General features: G+C 35.6%; 1 protein-coding gene across 1 annotated transcript; it reads left to right on the top strand.

The window, feature by feature from the left end:
* Nucleotides 1-8139: 8139 nt before the first annotated feature.
* Nucleotides 8140-12676, top strand: LOC111783084 (U-box domain-containing protein 13). The gene is made up of 4 exons (XM_023663966.2): nucleotides 8140-8716; nucleotides 9556-9672; nucleotides 10409-10864; nucleotides 11356-12676. Exons 1-4 carry the CDS (start codon nucleotides 8447-8449, stop codon nucleotides 12523-12525), a joined length of 2013 nt encoding a protein of 670 aa, XP_023519734.2. The 5' UTR covers nucleotides 8140-8446; the 3' UTR covers nucleotides 12526-12676.
* The last annotated feature ends 7671 nt before the right edge of the window (nucleotides 12677-20347 follow it).

The following is a 20347-nucleotide window of genomic DNA, read 5'->3' as shown; positions in this document are numbered from 1 at the left end:
TTTCCTTGCCTGTGGCACAGATCCTTTCTTCCAAAACAGAGATTTCATGGCTCTAATCTCTACACCCAATCTCCAGAGATGAGCTCAGGTAATTTTCATTCATATTTCGATTTCGAACCAGATTCGAAATATGTCGTGCGATATGATCTTGTTACAATTTGATTTTAATGAAATTGCTATTAAGATGGAAGATTATCTCCATAAATCAACACTCTTCTTAAAATGTTTCTAATAATTCAAGCCAGTTGTAGGAAATTTAAGTCAACCCGAGTCAATCATACTCTCCTTTTAAGATGTATACTAGTTGAGTTGGAGGTTCGGTTCGGTTTGGTTAGTAATTCAGAGTTGAGTCGTTAGGTGTTCTATTTGGTTCGATTGGTGATTCAAAGTTGAGTTGTTAGGTGTTCTGTTCGATTCGGTTGGTGATTTAGGGTTGAGTTGTAAAAAGTTCTGTTCGATTCAATTGGTGATTCAGGGTTGAGTTGTTAAGTGTTTTGTTTGGTTCGATTGGTGATTCAGGGTTGAGTCGTTAGGTGTTCTGTTTGGTTCAGTTGGTGATTCAAGGTTGAGTCGTTAGATGTTCTGTTCGGTTATGTTCAGTGATTCAGGGTTGAGTTGTTAGGTGTTTTATTTGATTTGGTTGGGTGATTTAGGGTTGAGCCGTTACATGTTCTATTCGGTTCGGTTGATGATTCAGGGTTGAGTCGTTAAGTGTTCTATTTGATTTGGTTGGGTGATTTAGGGTTGAGCCGTTACATGTTTTATTTGGTTCGGTTGATGATTCAGGGTTGAGTCGTTAAGTGTTCTATTTGGTTCAGTTGGTGATTTAGGGTTGAGCCATTACGTGTTCTGTTCGGTTCGATTGATTATTCAAGGTTGAGTCGTTAAGTGTTCTATTTGGTTCAGTTGGTGATTTAGGGTTAAGCCATTACGTGTTCTGTTCGGTTCGGTTGATGATTCAGGGTTGAGTCATTAGGTGTTTTCTTCAGATCAGTTGGTGATTCAGAGTCGTGTTGTTAGGTGTTCTGTTCGATTCGATTGGGGATTCAGGGTTGAGTCGTTTAGTTCGTTTCTAGCTAAATTGATAAAATTATCCTTAAACTTTACATTTGATATTTCATCGAATGTCAAATATTTTTAATGTTCGTGTAAGGTCAATTGAAATTTTTTATTTTATCCAATCAAAATTTAGAAAAATAATTAATTTTGGAAAATGTAAAATTAATGTCACATTGATTTCACAACTTCTAGGGTCATTAATATTGAAATTCTGATTCTTTATTTTTAGCATACAAAAAATTAATTTAATTTATTTATTTATAATAAATATAAATTTCAAAATAGTCTACGAAATGTCTCATCACATGAACTAAGTCTATTCAATCACACGTGAATGACCCCACCATAACCTAAAGTGGATGACAGCATGATATTATCTGGGCTCACCTTCACGGACGGTTCTGATTTAACCCAACTTGACGTTTTATTCTCTTTGACCTCACAAGATCAACGCTCAAGATCTAACCAAATATTATTATAATTTTATTTATTTTAACAATTTTATTATATTATTTAAATTTTCAACCATTTACCCTTTTCGGAATCTAGCGTTCTCGATAGCCCACTAGTCGGTATCTAACTCTGATACCATTTGTAACAAAATTCAAACTCATCATTAGCAGATATTATTTGCTTTAGCTCGTTATGTATCGCCGTCTCCAATCAGTACACGATCTCATAAAATCGTTAACCGAGTATGTTAGCTTAGTTCACGGTTTCGTCTACTCAATGCTGAATTTATTAGGTCAGCTCAACTATTTGATTTCTTTTATTTATTTATTTAATTATTTGTCATTTAATTGATGATGATTGTAGGAGATAGGGACATGATGGTCGGAGATGGGATGCAAAATCATGAAGCATGTGCATTGGAGGCAATTATATGCCATCACATTATTTTATTTTTATTTTTATTATTCATACTTAGTAAGTGATTCCATTGTTCGGATTGAAAAATGCAATCATATGCAACATGTTTCATGACTAATGGAACCTAGTTTTCTTGACTATTTTTTGAACTCTATTTTTTTGTCGGGTAAGAATAGATGCATAGTACTTCTTTACACGGTTTACAGACATCTGCATGAACCCACTGGGTGTCCTCGTTAATATACCCTCTAGGCTCAACTGTGGGCTAGCACACACGCACATTATGAAAAATCAATAGAAAAAAGAAGTGCATATAATAATATGGTGTTTGCGTCGATATGTAACATACTGAAGAAGTAATTTATGCTCGTGTGACATACAATATGATGATATCCCACATTAAGAATCATGAATCAATCAATTCATCCAACCTAGACCTTCGACATTCCAAAAGAACCTCACTTACCCTTTTGGCCTAAGTTGATGTTCCTAAGTTTTTCTTAGCTGATTGTCCCTTAAGCTCAGCCCGATTGTGCTTTAGTCTCATTGAGCTTAGAGCCTAACCATAGAGTTATCATCACTTACTATTCCAATATCAATTCTAAATAGTGCTAAAAATATCTAATTCTTCAAAATAATGGCTAAGTTATGACCTTTTTCAGGTTCTAATTACGTCACAAACGACTTCGAAAGAATGGAGGTACCATCTGGATCATACGTATATGACATAAATTGATACTACGAGACCTCATGCATTTGTATGTCATATGCATCAAGATATCCTCGTCATGATGAGTATGGACACATACATTACAATATCTATGTTTTGCCATGATATTATGCAGGCTCCTTTCCCTCTATGATTCCAACAACGTGAACATAGGCTAGCTAAAGAGCAAGCCAAGAAGTACGTATATGCTCGTCTGGTGGGTCCATGCATGCTTACGTAGACCGTGTGTAAAGAAGTAATACACATCCAGTTTGTGTCGGGATAGCAAAGTAGAGTTAAAATGCATGAAAATATAGTATCGTGGGAGTCAAAAGAGGCAATAATGGAGAGGGGCATCATGAGAATATAGTTGACTAAATAAATGGTAAAATTGGAAATTTAGAAAGAAATGAGGGACCAAAAGGAAAAGAAAAGGGAATGGATAACAAAGTATTGTGGCCCTTCAATCTTTGAAGCTATCAATTTTGCCCCTAACATGAGGTGAAATCCAACACAATCCAAGTGGGTCCCTCCTTCATGGTATTTTGTTTTTTTTACCTTTATTTTTTAAATACACCGTTTAAATTTTCGAGAAAGTAATGTTATAAGTTATGATCGAATAGGTAGCAACAACAACTTTAATAGCATATAACTCGAGTAAGGAGAATTGACAGCTACAACCCACCTTTCATTAACTCAATCATAAGAACATCAACGTTAATCATGCAGCTTGAAGCAACTACCCCAACTTCTCTTTCATGCCTTTCACAGTGATATCGTCATCCGTACACGGGTACCTTATCTTACCTGAAAAGAAAGTAGTATGTGACTTGAGTATGTAAAAAGACTAAGTAACCCCTCTGTTGAAGTCGAGAAATGCAAACACAAGTAATCATGGTGTGATCTATCTTTTCATAAAAACATTATGGTTTTCCGACTCTACTTTCTAGTTCAGGCACAGTTGGATGTGTAGTACTTTTATATACATGACCCACACGCACGCACATGGGCCCACTAAGTGGGCTTACATACGTAGGTCTAGGTCTGGCTAGTTAAGCTAGTACAAACTCACGCTACTAGATGCCACAGAGGGAAAGGTCCCACATAAGATCATAGCGAACATACATGGTTTTCTATTGCACGTGATATACAAAATGTATGAGATCCTATAGCATCAAACATCGTATATACTTATAACGCTAGTCATACCTCTATTCTTTTCTTGACATAGCACTCCTATGATACATACAAACATGATACTTATCATATTATTCATGATTAATATACATGGTTTTCTAATGTCTCATAGGCATAAGGCATAGTTATTAACGTAGTTTACATAGTGTGGCATATGGAGGTACATGCATCATACAACATCGATAACATAATCATTTCATGGTATTACTGATAAGAGATAGCATAACTTGTACGCAACATAACATATATCATAACATAATACATGTCAAACAATCATACAACACAACACATGTAGGGGACATAAGACATGTGTCTTCATACAACAAACAAGTCATCCAACAAAACCAACAATAAAGTCAATTGTTGAATGAGAACAATACTCTGAAGATATGATGACTAAGAAAGACTTTAAAAAAATGAAAGTTACTCCCTGTACCAACAAGGTGCACCTTCTTTTTTGGTGACTCAATCTTAGGAACTTCATAGTTAAGCGTGCTTTGCCTGGAGCAATTCTGTGAGATCTCACATCGGTTAGGGAGGAGAACAAAACATTTTTTTACGCATTTTAGAAGAAATCTCTCCCTGTTTCCTCTCTCATTCTTTGTCAAAATGGAATTCTGCGAGATCTCACATCGGTTAGATACATTTTTTACGTCTTCTCCGGCAGCCGCGAGGTGTAACTTGTTAAGCTCAATCTTAACCTAATAACGTAACAAAATTTGAGACAGTTTTCTGGTTCTTTTTTTAGTTCTAATTTGCAACAATAATGTCTTGTCTAAGTCAATTATGTCCACTTAATTTGCTACAACAATATCCGTCTAAAAAATATTCATAAATAAAAAAACCTTTAATTTTTTTTTAAATCTCAAAAATACTCTCTAATTTTCAAAAAAAAAAAAAAGGACAAATAATAGCTTATTTTTCTAAAATATTATTATTGTAATTAAAATATTTAAAAAAGTAATTAATTAGAAGGGAAAAAAACCTCTGGGCTTAGTGGGCTTTCTAAACCCATCTTTCAAACAAGGATTGGGCTTAGAGAGCCCATTCAACTCTAAGCTCCTCAATGGTGAGGTTTGGACCAGGAGGGGTAAACGAGATACATGAATGAATTGAGACTGTATTCGAATGAGAGCGATTTTAAGCATATGATAGGTAAGAAAGACTTATAAAAAATGAAAGTTATTACCGACACCAACAATGTGTATTTTTTATTTTTTTCTGGGCTTAATCATATAAACTCTAAATTAAACGTGTTTTGTTCGACGCTATCCTATATTGGGTGAATGAGGATAAAACATGCTGGAAAAACCCGTATCTTAGGAGATATAGCTGAATGTCGAGACCATGGAATACGGAATAGAACAATTTCATTAAAATTTAAATATTTCTAATATTTTTTAAAATAAGTATGTACATTAATACTAAAAATTAAATTCAGAATGGGCGAGCTCCAATGGCGGCGGATCACTTGTACCGTTTTCGTGGGGCTCACTCCGACGACGGTGGATATAAAATTGCTTTCATTTCTCAACTCCCATAATACGACGCCGTTAATACACGTCGACCATGTGCCGCAGTTTTCGTGCCACGTGGACCCACTTTTATTTCCCTCATTATTTTTTAAAATTAAATAATAAATAATTCTGTGGTCCCCACCTCCGGTCCCGCAACCTGAATTTTTTTATTTATTTTCTTTTAGTCCCGTGAACGTTTTAATTTTGCCAAATATTCTCCATTTTTCATTTTCATTGAAAACCCATATTTTAATCAAAGCTTATCTTAATTAAAATTAAAATAAACAAAATATATTTGACATATTATTTTAAATTTTAAATATAATCCAGCGTAATATAAATTAAAATTTGATAATTATTTAATTAAAAATCCAATTGAAGAATAAAATTGATTTATTTTTCTTAATTAAAAAAAGAGCCATTGTTTAATAATTATATATTAAAATAATGGCCCACCATCGCCATCCTCTGATTCGGGTATTTGCGGCTTAGGGGAGATTGCAAAGTGAGCCAAGCCGACGGCTGAATCAGCTTATGGATGTCCCTTCAGATTTGGCCACATGTCATTGTCAGATTTGCCTGATTCACGGCCAATTTTCTACTACCCGCTATCCACCCCTCCACGTGGACCCCGTTTCTGTTCGGGTGTGGTCCACCACAAAGGAACCAAACTACGGTTTGGTTAAAATTTTTATTTATGACGGACAAAATAAAATGTCTCAAAAAAACAACTATCGCCAAGTATTTTCAACAAATTTATTATATTATTTACTTTTAATAATTAAAATAATTTTAACTAATTAAAATTTAATATAGGTTTTTGAGTTTATTTTATAATAAATCTTAATAATTATCTTCAAATAAAGATTTTAATAAAATTATACAAATTTTTAACCCAACCTATATTTTAAAAATTAGATGTTGTATATGGTCGATTAAATTATATTAAATGAGATATGTTTATAAAATTTATATTATTATAATAATTTATTATGATTGAAAAAAGAACCTAAGCTAAAAGAGTTATAATAGGAAAAGAAACAATTCTAAATATAAATAATATAAAAAAATTAAAAAAAATAATGTAAGAGTGAAAAATAATCCATAAAAATAAATAAGCGGAACAAGAAATAATAGAAAAAGAACAAAAAGAAAAAACTGTGCCACTCATAAGATTTATTTGGATAGGTGGTCGAGGAGTCGTGAGTTAATCTCCTGAGCTCTAGATCATCGTCAAGAGACTCGTTATCAAGTCTGATCATAGAAAAGATTCTCTTGAAGTGAACGAGTCTACCATGGTAGAAAAAAATAACCACTTCGGTCTCAGGTCATTTTTCGAGGTTGAATGGAAGAAGGGAGGAGATCTTCAAACAAGCAAAATGATCCAATGACTTCAAAAAAAAATCGAGGGAAGAGTCATACAAGGTGAATCGTCATTTATGTTTGATGTTGCCATTTGGCTGTTGCTTAGAGCCGGTTGTTGTCTCTCTTTTTTTACAGTATTTAAAAACAAAAGAAAAAATATTTAAAAATAGTCCGTTACATTATTACCCTTAATTTTTTTTTAAATGGTTCGAAAACACTTTTAAATATTTTTAAAAATTAAAATTTAAAGGTTTATTTTATTTTATTTATTATTAATTAAGTGAATTAAATTAAAAAGAAAAGGTAAGTGGGACAATACAATGTTGAGCATTGTTGGCAAAGGCACAGCCACGAACCAACCGTATCTATTCGCGGTTCTTGGGTGAGGGCTACGCGTATTCATGGCTGTGTCCAGCTCAAATATTATATTATATTATCTTTATTATTATTAATTAAATAACATAAATAAATAACATAAATAAATAAATAATAATATAAAGGCTATTGGACTTGAGAAAGTTTGTTAGGTGCCTTTCAAGCACTATGATTAATAATGATTCCCTTTCTCTTTGGATATCATCTCTATCCTATATGTTTCAAAACACCTTTCTTTTTAGATATATATATTAAATATTTTTTTAAAATATTTATAAATATAATTTAAATTTTTACATTTACCCGACGGTTGAGATTAGAGTTGTAAAATCATTGTTTACGGGGACAATCTAAAAGTTTTCGTGAGGCCCTCAATTCACACATTTTTTTGCACTTACTATTTTGAAAATAAAGGTTCACTTTGGTATTGACCATTGACCGATGTAAATACCTTTTGGAGGGAAGACAGTACAAAAACCGTCATAAGGTCCACATTAATCTCACAGTGTGGCGGACAATATCTTGACTAAATATTTTAAAATAAATTTTCTATTATTTAGACAAAATAAGGGGGTTTCATTTGTCTGAATTTATTGGTCTACCCTTTCATAACCATCATATGCTCCTAAGCCACTAACCACCGTCTTTGCATTCCTCGATGCCGACTGAGGTGGCTGTCCCAATAGGAGTGGTTTAGATTAAATTTTAAAGACATATAGAAATACATTGACTTTTAGTCTAATATTAAAAATATTTATAGAAAGTTAAAAATAATAATGTAATTTTTGAAAAAAATTGAAGTATTTTAAAAACAAATTCCTAATAATTTTTTTATAATTGCGAGAAAAAAAAAAAAAGAAAGGTTGAAAAGCGGAGGGGTTGGAGAGCCAAGCCGAATGAGCCGAGTATAAACAGTCACGTCGAACAGAGACGTCGTCATATCCTCAGCAGTTAGGTGTCGTTACAGTTAACGGCGAAAGTAACGGAAACGGCAGAATTTAACGTTTCAAAATCCAGCCCTGCAGTCCCACACAAACACGCCCTTCTTCTACCTTCTAAGCCTCTCTCTCTCTCTCTCTCTCTCTCTCTCCCTCAGCCGCGCCAGAAACGTTAAAGCAAAATCTCCTTTTCACAGCACTGTTTCTTCATCATCATCATCATCGCCATCACCATCACCATCACCACCTCTTTCTCTGTCTGTAATGGAGACTTCTCGGACTTGCCATTCCTAGCGTCTCTGCTGAAGCTACTAGCAGAGAGCTTGAAAATCTCTGTTGTAGTTAGATTTCGGCAGATCTTTTGCTGTTTGGAGTTGAGTTTTACGGTGAGATCTGATTGGGAGAGTTTTTGTGGTATGGAGGAAGAAAACGGCGCTCTGATTCAGAGCCTGATTGATGTAGTGAACGAGATTGCTTGGATCTCGGATTTTAGGCATACTGTCAAGAAGCAGTACTGCAATTTGTCCAGGAGATTGAAGCTTTTGATCCCAATGTTCGAAGAGATTAGGGATAGCAAAGAGCCAGTCCCCGAGGATACTCTCAAGGCTCTCGTATTGTTGAAAGAAGCTCTCGAATCGGCTAAGAAGCTGCTCAGATTTGGAAGCGAGGGGAGCAAGATTTTCCTGGTAAGTTCGCGTTTTATTCGTTGTCTTTATTTCTTTCAGTCATAAGTTATTGCGTGTGTGTATCGGTTGTGGAATCGCATATCTTGAGCTGTTTGTCTGTTCTCCTTCTTTTTCTCCTTAATAAGATTGCTTCTCGCAATCCTTTATCTTCTTGTAATATTCTCTTCTCCTAATTCCTTTGATCGAAGAAAGCGAGGGAACATTGGCCCCCTTCATTCCAGAATTGTGTATTTGCTGGATTGATTTAGTAGAAAATCGTCGTTCTTGTCGTTTGGCTATCGTGTATATAGGTCAATAACATTTTCGATGCAAATTTAAACATTGAAAAAACGCAGTAAAATATATCTGTTACGTGCAGTCCGGATTTTTGTGTGCTAGGAATGAAAGATTTAGAGGACAGGAAATCAGTTGACGTTTCTATTTTTGCATAATATTTACATCATTATGAAACGGCAGAGATATAAATCTTAAAATTCCGTGTGCTTGTCAATTTGGCAAGTAATTTACCATTTTATTGTTTCCACTTGCAGATGACCTTTTCCAGTAGATGTTCTTTCTATAATTAAACTTTATTTGTATTCATGAATATAATTCAACTACTTCCGTTTTAAGTCCAATTCCAAATGAGCAAGTTAAGCTTAATTGATTTTATCCATCAGGCATATAGATCTGATTGAAATTTTGTCGTCACAACAATACAATTACTTCCAACTTCTAGTCAGATGATGCATCAAAGTTCTATAGCTAATTCCAATCAAAAGGAAGGAGCATCTGAAGCATTATAGATATATGTTAGCATATCTACTTTTAATCAAACTTCATTTTGTTATCCATTCTAGGCCATAGAGAGGGAGCAAATTATGAACAAATTTCATGAGGTAACCGCTCGGTTGGAACAAGCTTTGGAAGGAATAGCCTACGATAAACTTGATATATCCGATGAAGTTAAAGAGCAGGTAAGAAATAAAATTATATCATCTTCTTACTTTGAATTTACAGTCTCTAGGCACGGTACCTGCATGTTAGGTGATAACACTAGCTCGGTTTGATAGACTATCATTTCAGGATGACATTAGACTTGTATTTGCAATAAGCCAACCTATTTTTAGAACATCTGCAACATCTTTATATTGATTTCTGTAAGTGTTGTTCAATGAAATTATTGTTTTAGTTATAATTTCAACTCTTAAAACTATTGCTCAACCTTTAATAAACATTTATATCTAACTGCTGAGCTATGAACGAGTTGACATTGTTTTCTAACAAAGGAAATGATGTTGCCTGAGGGCTGAGAAATACAAACTCTCCTGGGGAAAACCCCTTGTTCACGTTGGGATTGTTGTTTTTGTATATTTATAGTTTTCATTTTTTCTGTTGAATTAGGATGATACAATTTTTTTTCAATTTTTTCATGTCTTACTGTGAATTTTGTGCTGAAGCCAAAGTTAGAAATAACTGTGTGTTAAAAGTCCAGAAATTGAACGCAACTTAAAAAATATTATTGATCCAGATGAAATATATGCAGTACTAAACTAGTTGAACTTATATAAAGGTTACAAAGGATGTGGACGAACCTTTTGTGGTGATTAGATCTTCCTTTGTGTTCATCTCTACTAGATATTAGATAACGTTTAGAAGGCTGAAATCAATATTTTCAAATAATTATGTACGCATCTACAATCCTGTATGTAGGTCGAGCTTGTTCTTGCTCAGTTCAGAAGAGCCAAAGGCAGGGCCGATGTTCCTGACTCTGAGTTATTGGATGATATCTCTGCCCTTTATAACACGAGCAATGATTCTTCTATAGATCAAGATCGGCTGAGGAGACTGTCCGAAAAATTACAGTTATTAGGAATATCCGATCTTGCACAAGAGTCAATAGCTTTGCATGAGATGGTTACTGCTACTGATGGAGATCCAGGTCAAAGCATTGAGAAGATGGCAGGGCTGCTAAAGAAAATAAAAGATTTCGTGCAAACGGAGAACCTTGAAATGGACGATCCTGATAGAGAAAAGAATTCTCCAGCAAGTTGTAGTGGACAAATATCCAATGAGAAAAATAACAAGGCCCCAATTATACCAGATGATTTTCGCTGCCCCATATCCCTGGAGTTGATGAGAGATCCTGTCATTGTCTCAACTGGACAGGTACTTGAGCATTTGTGTTTTCTCGTTGATAACAAATAATTTCCACGTTACAGTCTCTGCCTTCACTTTACTTATCACCGGCTCTAGTTATTTGCATGGCATCCTCATATTTTCAGATACGAGTAGATAGGTAAAAAAACAATATAAGATTGAGATATTTTAGTTGCATTGTGTCACGATCATACTTGTCCAGGCAACATAGGAGTGTTGCCTGTAAAAGTGCGATTGTGACACATAACATCCTAAAGTTGGAGCCGATTATGTTTCAACTTTCATCCTCGTGCTGGAGTAGTTTTAATGCTTAGTTTCAGATAGGATTACGTACTTTATTGGAAGTCTATGAGTTAGTGTTGCTTGCTGATTTACCATATTATTCATGCTTATATTTTTTTTACTGAAATATGTGACATTTTAAGCCTTTTACATTTGTCTGATGCCTTAGCAGCGGTTGCTCTTGTGCTGATTATGTATTTAAATTTTCTTTGCTGTAGACCTATGAACGTTCCTGCATTGAGAAGTGGCTTGAATCCGGGCATGGGACATGTCCGAAGACACAACAGAAACTTTCAAGCACTACTCTTACACCAAATTATGTGTTGCGTAGCCTTATAGCCCAGTGGTGTGAGGCTAATGGTATCGAACCACCAAAACGACCCAGTAGTGCTCGACCGTGTAGAAGCTCGTCCTCTTGCTCACCTGCTGAACGCACAAAGATTGATATTCTTCTTTGCAAACTTGCATCTGGAAATCCTGAAGATCAACGATCTGCAGCTGGTGAGATCCGACTTCTTGCGAAACGGAACGCAGACAATCGCGTTGCCATAGCTGAGGCTGGTGCAATACCTCTCCTTGTCGGCCTTCTTTCAACTCCCGACTCCCGTGTTCAAGAGCATGCTGTGACAGCACTTCTTAACCTCTCTATATGTGAGGACAACAAGGGAAGCATCATTTCCTCTGGGGCAGTTCCTGGTATTGTTCTCGTTCTCAAGAAGGGGAGCATGGAAGCTCGGGAGAATGCTGCAGCCACTCTTTTCAGCCTTTCAGTGGTGGATGAAAATAAAGTTCGAATCGGTGCCTCCGGAGCTATCCCGCCGCTCGTCACGCTGCTCAGTGAAGGCACACAAAGAGGTAAGAAAGATGCTGCAACTGCTCTTTTCAACTTGTGCATCTACCAAGGAAACAAGGGAAAGGCAGTAAGAGCTGGCGTTGTTCCAACCTTGATGCAGCTTCTCACTGAACCTGGAACAGGAATGGTGGATGAAGCCTTAGCCATCTTAGCAATACTCGCCAGCCATTCCGAAGGGAAAGCTGCCATCGGATCTGCAAAGGCAGTACCGGTTTTGGTCGATGTTATCGGTACAGGATCACCGAGGAACAGAGAGAATGCAGCTGCAGTTCTCGTGCACCTTTGCTCAGGAGACGAGCAACACCTAGTAGAGGCCAGAGATCTTGGAGTGATAAGTTCATTGATAGATTTGGCACGCAATGGCACTGACAGAGGAAAGCGAAAAGCTGCTCAGTTGCTTGAGCGAATGAACCGACTCTTCGAGCACGCAGCGCACCCGGAGGAGATTCGAGTGCTTCGGTTGCAAGCACCGGAGTCTCGACCTCAAAACCAGGCATCACAATCAACCTCCACCACGGAAGTTGTCGGTAGCTGAGAGGAGACTTGATGTTGCTGGTTTCCGGGCTTGGTTTCTTTTGTTCCTTTTAAATGTGTAATGAAAAGAGGCATGTTTGCTTCACAAAGGGAAGGTGGAAGATCACCTGCCTAATCTGTAAGTTATTATCATAATTTATAATTTTTGTTTAGTTTTGGAGTTTCTAAAGGGAAAGGAAATTTCAGCTGTGGACAAAAAGGCAAAGAATCTAAAACCTGCCATGTATGAATAATGATACATCCTCAAATTTTTTTAAGAGGAAAATTTAAAGAAAATTTATTGACTCTCGTAGTACAGACCCTTTAAGTATTAGTAAAATATATATTATTTTATACATTTTTGGCTTTATATTTAATGCTTATTACATTTGAAAATTGATTTTAACATATGTGTTACCATTCTCTCATTTAAACCAATTTCGTAAATAAATAATTTTTAATATTGCGCAGGAGTACACCGGTTGAGTTGGACCGGAGAAGTCGTTTTAGACAAAAAATTTAGGTTAGTTGGATTGGTGAACCGAAAACCCGAAAAGAGTTGTAAACTCAATCCAACTCAACCTAACCTTTTATTTTCGGGTTGGGAAGAGTTGACTTGTCGAGTTGTTTTTTTTTTTTTTTTTTTTATAATTATTTAATAAAATCCTACTTATGATCTTATAAGGCTCAAACATCAAACATTTACAAGTAATAAGGCACCACTAACATCAGCTACAAACGTCAAATAATCTTACTTTTCGTAATAATCTTAAAATTAGGTTAAGTTGAGTTGTAACCTTATTTTTTAACAATCTTAAAGAGGAACATTATAGCTCCCTTAGATATGAGTATACTGAGATCATATCATGTGCCCTAGTGAGCGCTGATGAATTTGTTAATCGAGAATTAAAAATTTTCAACGAGGTCGGAAATAGTAAAAATAAAGATAAGTGGCGAGCCACCATGAATGAAAAGTAATATTTCTAGTCACAAATCAAACTTAGGTTCTAGTTTACAAACGGTAAGAGCTCAAGTCCACTGCTAGTAGACATATTGTCCTTGTTGGGTTTTCCCTTCCAGGCTTTTAAAACTCGTCTACTGCAGAGAGATTTCCAAACTCTTATAAAAAATGTTTCGTTTCCCTCTCCAATTGATGTGAGATTTGCACAATCCACCCTTCTTCGGAGCCCAACGTCTATGTGAGTGGCAATACCCATAGCTTATGCACTTAATCTTGGAGATAATCTAAATGAGAATGAGACAAGAAGTTTTGAAGAAGAGGGATGAACAGTTCTGGTTTATGTTTGTGTTGGGTAAAAAAAAGTAGAAAAGGGAAGGAAGAAAATGTTGGTAAGATGGGTGGCAATGGTGCCAGGGAAGATGCTGAGACAGAGCGAAGGGGGCTGTGCAGCTTTGTTATGGCTATCAGTTTTGCCCCTTCTCAGCATCCTACTGCTACCCATCTGCCACACTCATGTGCATTCATCCACAAAATTTCTCCCACTCCATTTCCTTGTCTCTCTCCCATAATTCACTTCCAATCCCTCCGTATCCTATCGTTTAACGGTTTAGGATTGATTTGATGAGTATTAGGAGTCGAGTTGGAGTTGGTTTAGAAAATCTTTTGAATCAACCTGAAATTTTGAGTTAGTTAAATTGGTGAGCCGAGCCACCTGAATAGTGTTCACCGCCCAACTCAACTTAATCCAATTTAAGAATGTATTTGGATTGATTTTATATGTATTAGGAGTCTAAACATGTTGAGTTTGGTTGAGGAAATTTTTTGGACGAACTCGAAATTTCTAGTTAGTTAGATAGGTGAACCGGGCAACCTGGATAGTGTTCACAATCCAACTCAACCCAACCCGTTGAATGGGTTGACTTGAGTGGTCGGGTTTTTTTTAAATTATTTTTTAATGTTAAATATTTTTAATTTTCGTAATAATCTTAAAAGTAGGGTTTTTACTATTTTCAAGTTAGTCAGGTTGGTCTAATAAATATTAACTCTGGAATTGACCCAAATTTTCAGTTTTTAAGTTTAGAAAAAAAAAAAAAAAAAAAAAAAAAAAATCTAACTCCACCCAATAAAGATTAAGTTAAATAATCTGAAATGATCTGATTATCGGGTCATATCATATGAACGCTCCTAATAAATGCTTATGACATATTTGTTATGCATTCACAAATTCAAATACATTTATAAAAAACATTAAAAAAATAATTTTCTTCATCATTTAAATTTTCAAGCTAGCTCAAATTGCAGCTATTATCTCGATTAATATTGTAGTTCATAGATAAAACTTGGGTTGTAACGAGATCGAACATCTCCCTCGAAAGAAGCCAAAATCCACACAGTGGAAATGGTATCTCACATGATCACGTACACTTTTAAAGCATTGGAGAAGTCATTTCTAATAGATTCGTAATCATATCATATTATGTTATTAGAATGACTTTCCACAACCGACATTTTCAAATTCTAGAGATTTGGATCATGTATCATCTAATCGATCATTCGATATCATATTAGGTAATTAGTGAAGCTAATGGATTCCCACAACCGACATTTTCAAAATTCAAGAGATTTGGATCAAGTACTACCTAATCGATCATTCAAGTCGGTGAATACTCACTAACCCTCTTACTCACTTCCTTTAAATTATTTCACTCGGAAAAAAAAGAGACTTTTTAGATCAAAACCGTGAGATGTCACATCGATTGAAGATAGGAACAAGTGCCAGCAAGAATACTGGGTCCCGAAACCTCTTCTTAGCAGATCGGTTTTAAAACCGTGAAGCTAAAAACAATGTGTAATAGAGTAAAACAGACAATATCTATTTACGAGAAGCTTAGACGGTTAACGAGAGATGGAATTATTGAGCATTCAATTGAAGAAAACACACATGCATGAGTGGGCAGCCAGATAATGAAAGGAGAATAATTGTGTTGAAGCCATGAGATTGATTGAAAAGAGGGGGAGTGGGGCCCAAGGGGAGTGACGTGGCAATAAGAATATCCAACAGGGAGCATCTGAGTAAAGATGATTGAGAGTTGATTGTCCCCCATCATATGGCTTTGGGAGGCCATCTCCTGCCTTCCCTCCACGCTACCGCGTCTCCTCCACTCCGTTCGTAACTATTTGATTTTTGAAATTTAGGTCGGAGATAGAAATGGAGAATATAATTTTTATTTTTAGACTCCTTTGATTAACAGCGAGAAACGTCTCTCCGTTTATGAGATCTCATATCGATTGGAGAGAGAAACAAAACATTTATCACAAGAGTGTGGAAACCTCTCCCTAGCACACGTACGGATTTTAAAATTGTGAGGCTGACGGAGTTTAAGCGGTTACAAATGGATCAGAGCCAGACACCAACTGGTGTGTCATCGAGGACGCTGGATCCAAGGAGGTGGATTGTAAAATCTCACATCAGTGGAGGAAGAAAACAAAGTATTCCTTATAAGGGTGTGAAAGTCTCTCCGTGATGCGTTTTAAAACCTTGAGGCTAACGACATACGTAACGGGGCGAAATAGACAATATCTACTAGCGGTGGGCTTGGACTATTACACCACTCCCTTCTCATTTTTTCGTTTAAACACAAATTCTTTGCATCATCTAAAATGACTTCCTGTGGGCTCTGAAATATACGTTTAAAGTGAGTGACCAAATACCAAGCTCATTGATGTTATTATGATTATCTTAATGTTCTTAAGACTATGGTTGTGTTTTAAGTTTGAGGATGTTAAGGAAGATCTATGTTTCATTATTGCAAACCTCTTCTTCTAATAAAGTTTTTCTCAATTGGTCGAGTCAAACACAAAATGACAATGACTCTACATTTCATAATAATATTAAACAAATCTCATACATGATCTAAAGCAACATTAATGTTCATACGTAAATCACATGAATTAAGATAATTCATGTACTAGTATGAGAGAATGTATCAACATGGGAGATGAACCAAATGAATTAGATAGATTCATGAATCGAAATGGAGAATATACCAAAAATATTCAGGAATCCAAATATTTATGAACCGAATCTTCATGACATTTCTCAACAGGGTGACCTCTTGAAAATTTTCTTACAAAGCATATTAGAACGACTCATGTTGGTTTGTGAGAACAGTGTCCACCATGTCGCAGGGGATGCAAGAAAATGTTCCGACCATCAAATGTCAAATCCATATTCTAACTTCTAGCCACTGGGCGTTACAATAAGAACTATTTGATAACTATTTAAAGACAGTTTCTTCCTAATTAACATTTTTTGAATAGACGCATCATGATTAAGAAACGGATACCATTTTTTTGTTACTTCAAACGACCAATGATCAAACAATATACAAATAATTTAACCTTTATATCTCGATGACGAGATGATTTGAAGTCTCAATCTCAAAAAAGTTACGATAGAATGAATAATAAAACAAATAAGAAACACAAAAAATCAGTCAAAAAGTGTTGAATTCCAAAGTAATATGATTGTATCATTGAAGATGAAAAGAGGCCAAAGATCCATAAACTTAATAGTGAAAAAGTTATCAAAAAAAAAAAAGATGCCATAATTATGTTTGAATGCATTTGGCCTTTTCTTAATTTGATTCAAAATCTAAAGTTAAAAAAAAAAAAAATGCAATTTGGTCAAATATTTTAAGTAAATAAAACGCCAATCATGTTTCAGATCAATCTTAAAACCGAGTTTTAACGTGGAAACAGTTATAAGCCAAGAAGATAACGATTATTGACTGACTTTTGAAGAATCTTAAGAATTCGTTTATGATGTAGAAGATCAAGCAAAGCTACAACCATATAACGTATTAATAATTCTAAGATATCAGACAACTTACACCAACCTCGCTCTGATACAAGATTGTTGAACGCAACTCTTTTGTGTGAAACACTCACACTTATATTAAGATCAAATTAAGAAAAGATTACAAAATACTCTGTAAAATACTATTTAATGGGTTGGAGCGGTATTTATAGTGGATGCTAGCGGTATTCTGAATATGGCTTTGTCTTAATTTTGACGTACACATGAAATCACATCATCGGAAAAAGATAAACGTATCAATGTAAATAATAAATAAATGAAAAAAAAAAAGTAAATGAAATGAAATTGTTTTATTATTTGGGTTAATAACAAGGATGGTGTTGAATTGAATTGAATGGGTTCCATGTGAGTCCCACATGAAAGCTCTCTGAAACTAATCAGAGTTTTGAGGCAAAGCCCTCAATTATGTGCCTTTCATTACGTACCTCTTCAGCCCCTGTTGGAAAGAGGGATAGTGAAAGAGATAGGAATAGATGAGAATAGATAGAAGCTGCAGTGCTTTATTAATGTCTACTGACTTGATGATTAGAGGGTTACACAATTCCCGTATTTATAGCTAATACAGTGGACCAGAAATAGTAAATCATAGAAATCTAGATAAACTCAAATCTAATAACAATCTCCTAAAATCTTGTTAGTTTGAATATTTGAATCATATCTAACTACTCTAAATCATATCTTGATTTTGAATACTTTGAATCATATCTCAACACTCCCCCATGATTCAAAGTTGCAGATGTAAGTACAGAGCTTTTCTTCTGACAAGACCTTCGTAAGTATGTCTGCTTTAACCCGTACATTGTCTGTCTCAGCTTGTATACCTTTGTTTCTTTGTCTTCCTTTATGAATCCCTCTGGCGGTCTTACATAAACCTCTTCTTGTAAATCTCCATAAAACTTTTCGTTTGGTAGGTAAACCATATCCCATGTTTCATCTTTCTTAAAGGACTGCATCTCTACTGTCATGGCTTTCTTCCCGTCTTCAGTTGCTTCTTCATAATTCATAGGGTCTGAAACAGTAAGAGCAAATTGACATGATGCATATATGTCAGCTAAAGATTTATACTTCCTTGGAGGTGTCTCATCTGAAAGTTCTTCAAGAGAGGAATTGCTGTTAAGTGATTCTGAAGATGATGAATTTGACACACTTTGTGTTGCAGTGGATGCACTGGGAGATGCACTGGAGTTGACCCTTGTCTCTTCATTTGGGGAAACTTCAACTGTAATCTTTTGCTGCTCCTGTTCTTTACTCCAATCCCAACTCACGTTTTCATTAAATATTACATCCCTTCTAACTAAAATCTTTTCACTAACGGGGTTGTATAGTTTATATGCCTTTGATTGAGTACAATAGCCAATGAAAATGCATTTTTCAGATTTTTCATCAAGCTTTTGACGAGTTTGAGGATGTTTCAAAGCATAAGCAACACAACCAAAGATTCGTAAATGACTTACAGATGGTTTCCTTCCATGCCATGCTTCATAAGGAGTTCGATTCATAACCGCCTTTGTTGGTGAGATGTTTAATAGATAAACAGATGTTGCTACGGCTTCGGCCCAAAATTGGTTTGGAAGTCTCCTTGCTTGTAACATACTTCTTGCCATCTCCACAATAGTTCGATTTTTTCGTTCAGCGATTCCATTCTGTTCTGGAGTGTAGGGAGCTGTTAATTCCCTTTGGATGCCCTCTTCTTCACAAAAGAGATTGAAATCTTTAGATACGAACTCGCCACCTCTGTCTGTGCGAAGAACTTTAATGTGACAGCCACTTTGGTTCTCTACCATAGCTTTAAAAATCTGGAACTTCTGAAAAGTTTCTGACTTATGTTGTAGGAAGTAAACCCAGCTCATGCGACTATAGTCATCAACGAATAGTAAAAAGTATATACTTCCACCCAAGGACTTCGTTTGCATTGGCCCACATAAATCAGCATGAATTAGTTCTAGATAATGTGAAGCTCTTTTAGCTTTTCCAACAGGAAAGAACTTCCTAGTCTGCTTGCCATAAATGCATCCTTCACATAAATTAGTTGAGTCAATTCTTGGTAATCCGAAAACCATACCTTTATCCCTGAGTATTTTCAGGCCGTTCATATGAAGATGTCCATATCTGAGATGCCATAATGTTGAATCATCTTTCATGCTAGCAGTAAGAGCAAAATCCTCCATGTTAGAAACATCAAGTGGAAACATCTTATTTGAAGTCATGGCAATTTCAACTTTATGGCCTGATTTCTTATCTGTGATGACACATGTGTTATCATCAAATAGAACTGAGTGTCCTCTGGTCATCAATTGTCCAACACTCAATAAATTGTACCCTAAATCAGGTACAAATTGAACATTATCTAATTGTTTTATCTTACCGTGACTGGTTTCGACTTTCACTGTACCTTTTCCTTCAACTTGCATCTCTTTTGTATTTCCAAGTTGCACCTTAATCTTTTGCGTCTCATCAAGCTCTTTGAATAAGGATTTGGTGCCTGTCATATGGTTCGAGCATCCGCTATCAACAAACCATAAGTTACCTTTTTCTGGATTAGTATCCATGCACGCCACAAACAACTTTTCTTCTTCTTCTTCATTCTCTGCTGCAAAATTCATTCGTTGATTTTTATACCAACAATCAGATTTTGTGTGACCATACCTTCTACAATGGTAACATTGTATGACATTCCTTTGTTCATTAAATTGTCTCTGTCCATCACTTCTCCACCTGTTATCACGACCACCATGGAAGTTGCGAAATCCTCCTCTTCCACGACTTCTACCTGCTAAATGAATATTTTCTCTTTCGTTATTGGTTGTCTCCTTCACTTGTAGTGCCTTTTCTTCGTTTCTTTCTGATGCTCTATTGATTCTTGCCTCATGAGCCTGAAGCGAGCCCATCAGTTCATCAACGGAGAGTATGGATAGATCCTTAGCTTCTTCTATGGCGGCCACCACATGGTCAAACTTTGGAGTCAAGCTTCTCAACACCTTTGCAACAATTGTTTCGTTTGAA

This window comes from Cucurbita pepo, chromosome 20 (genome assembly GCF_057944985.1).
Source record: "Cucurbita pepo subsp. pepo isolate OVF chromosome 20, ASM5794498v1, whole genome shotgun sequence".
Lineage (NCBI taxonomy): Eukaryota > Viridiplantae > Streptophyta > Magnoliopsida > Cucurbitales > Cucurbitaceae > Cucurbita > Cucurbita pepo.
Note: the sequence above shows the minus strand (reverse complement) of the source record. Positions and strands in the feature narration are given on the sequence as shown.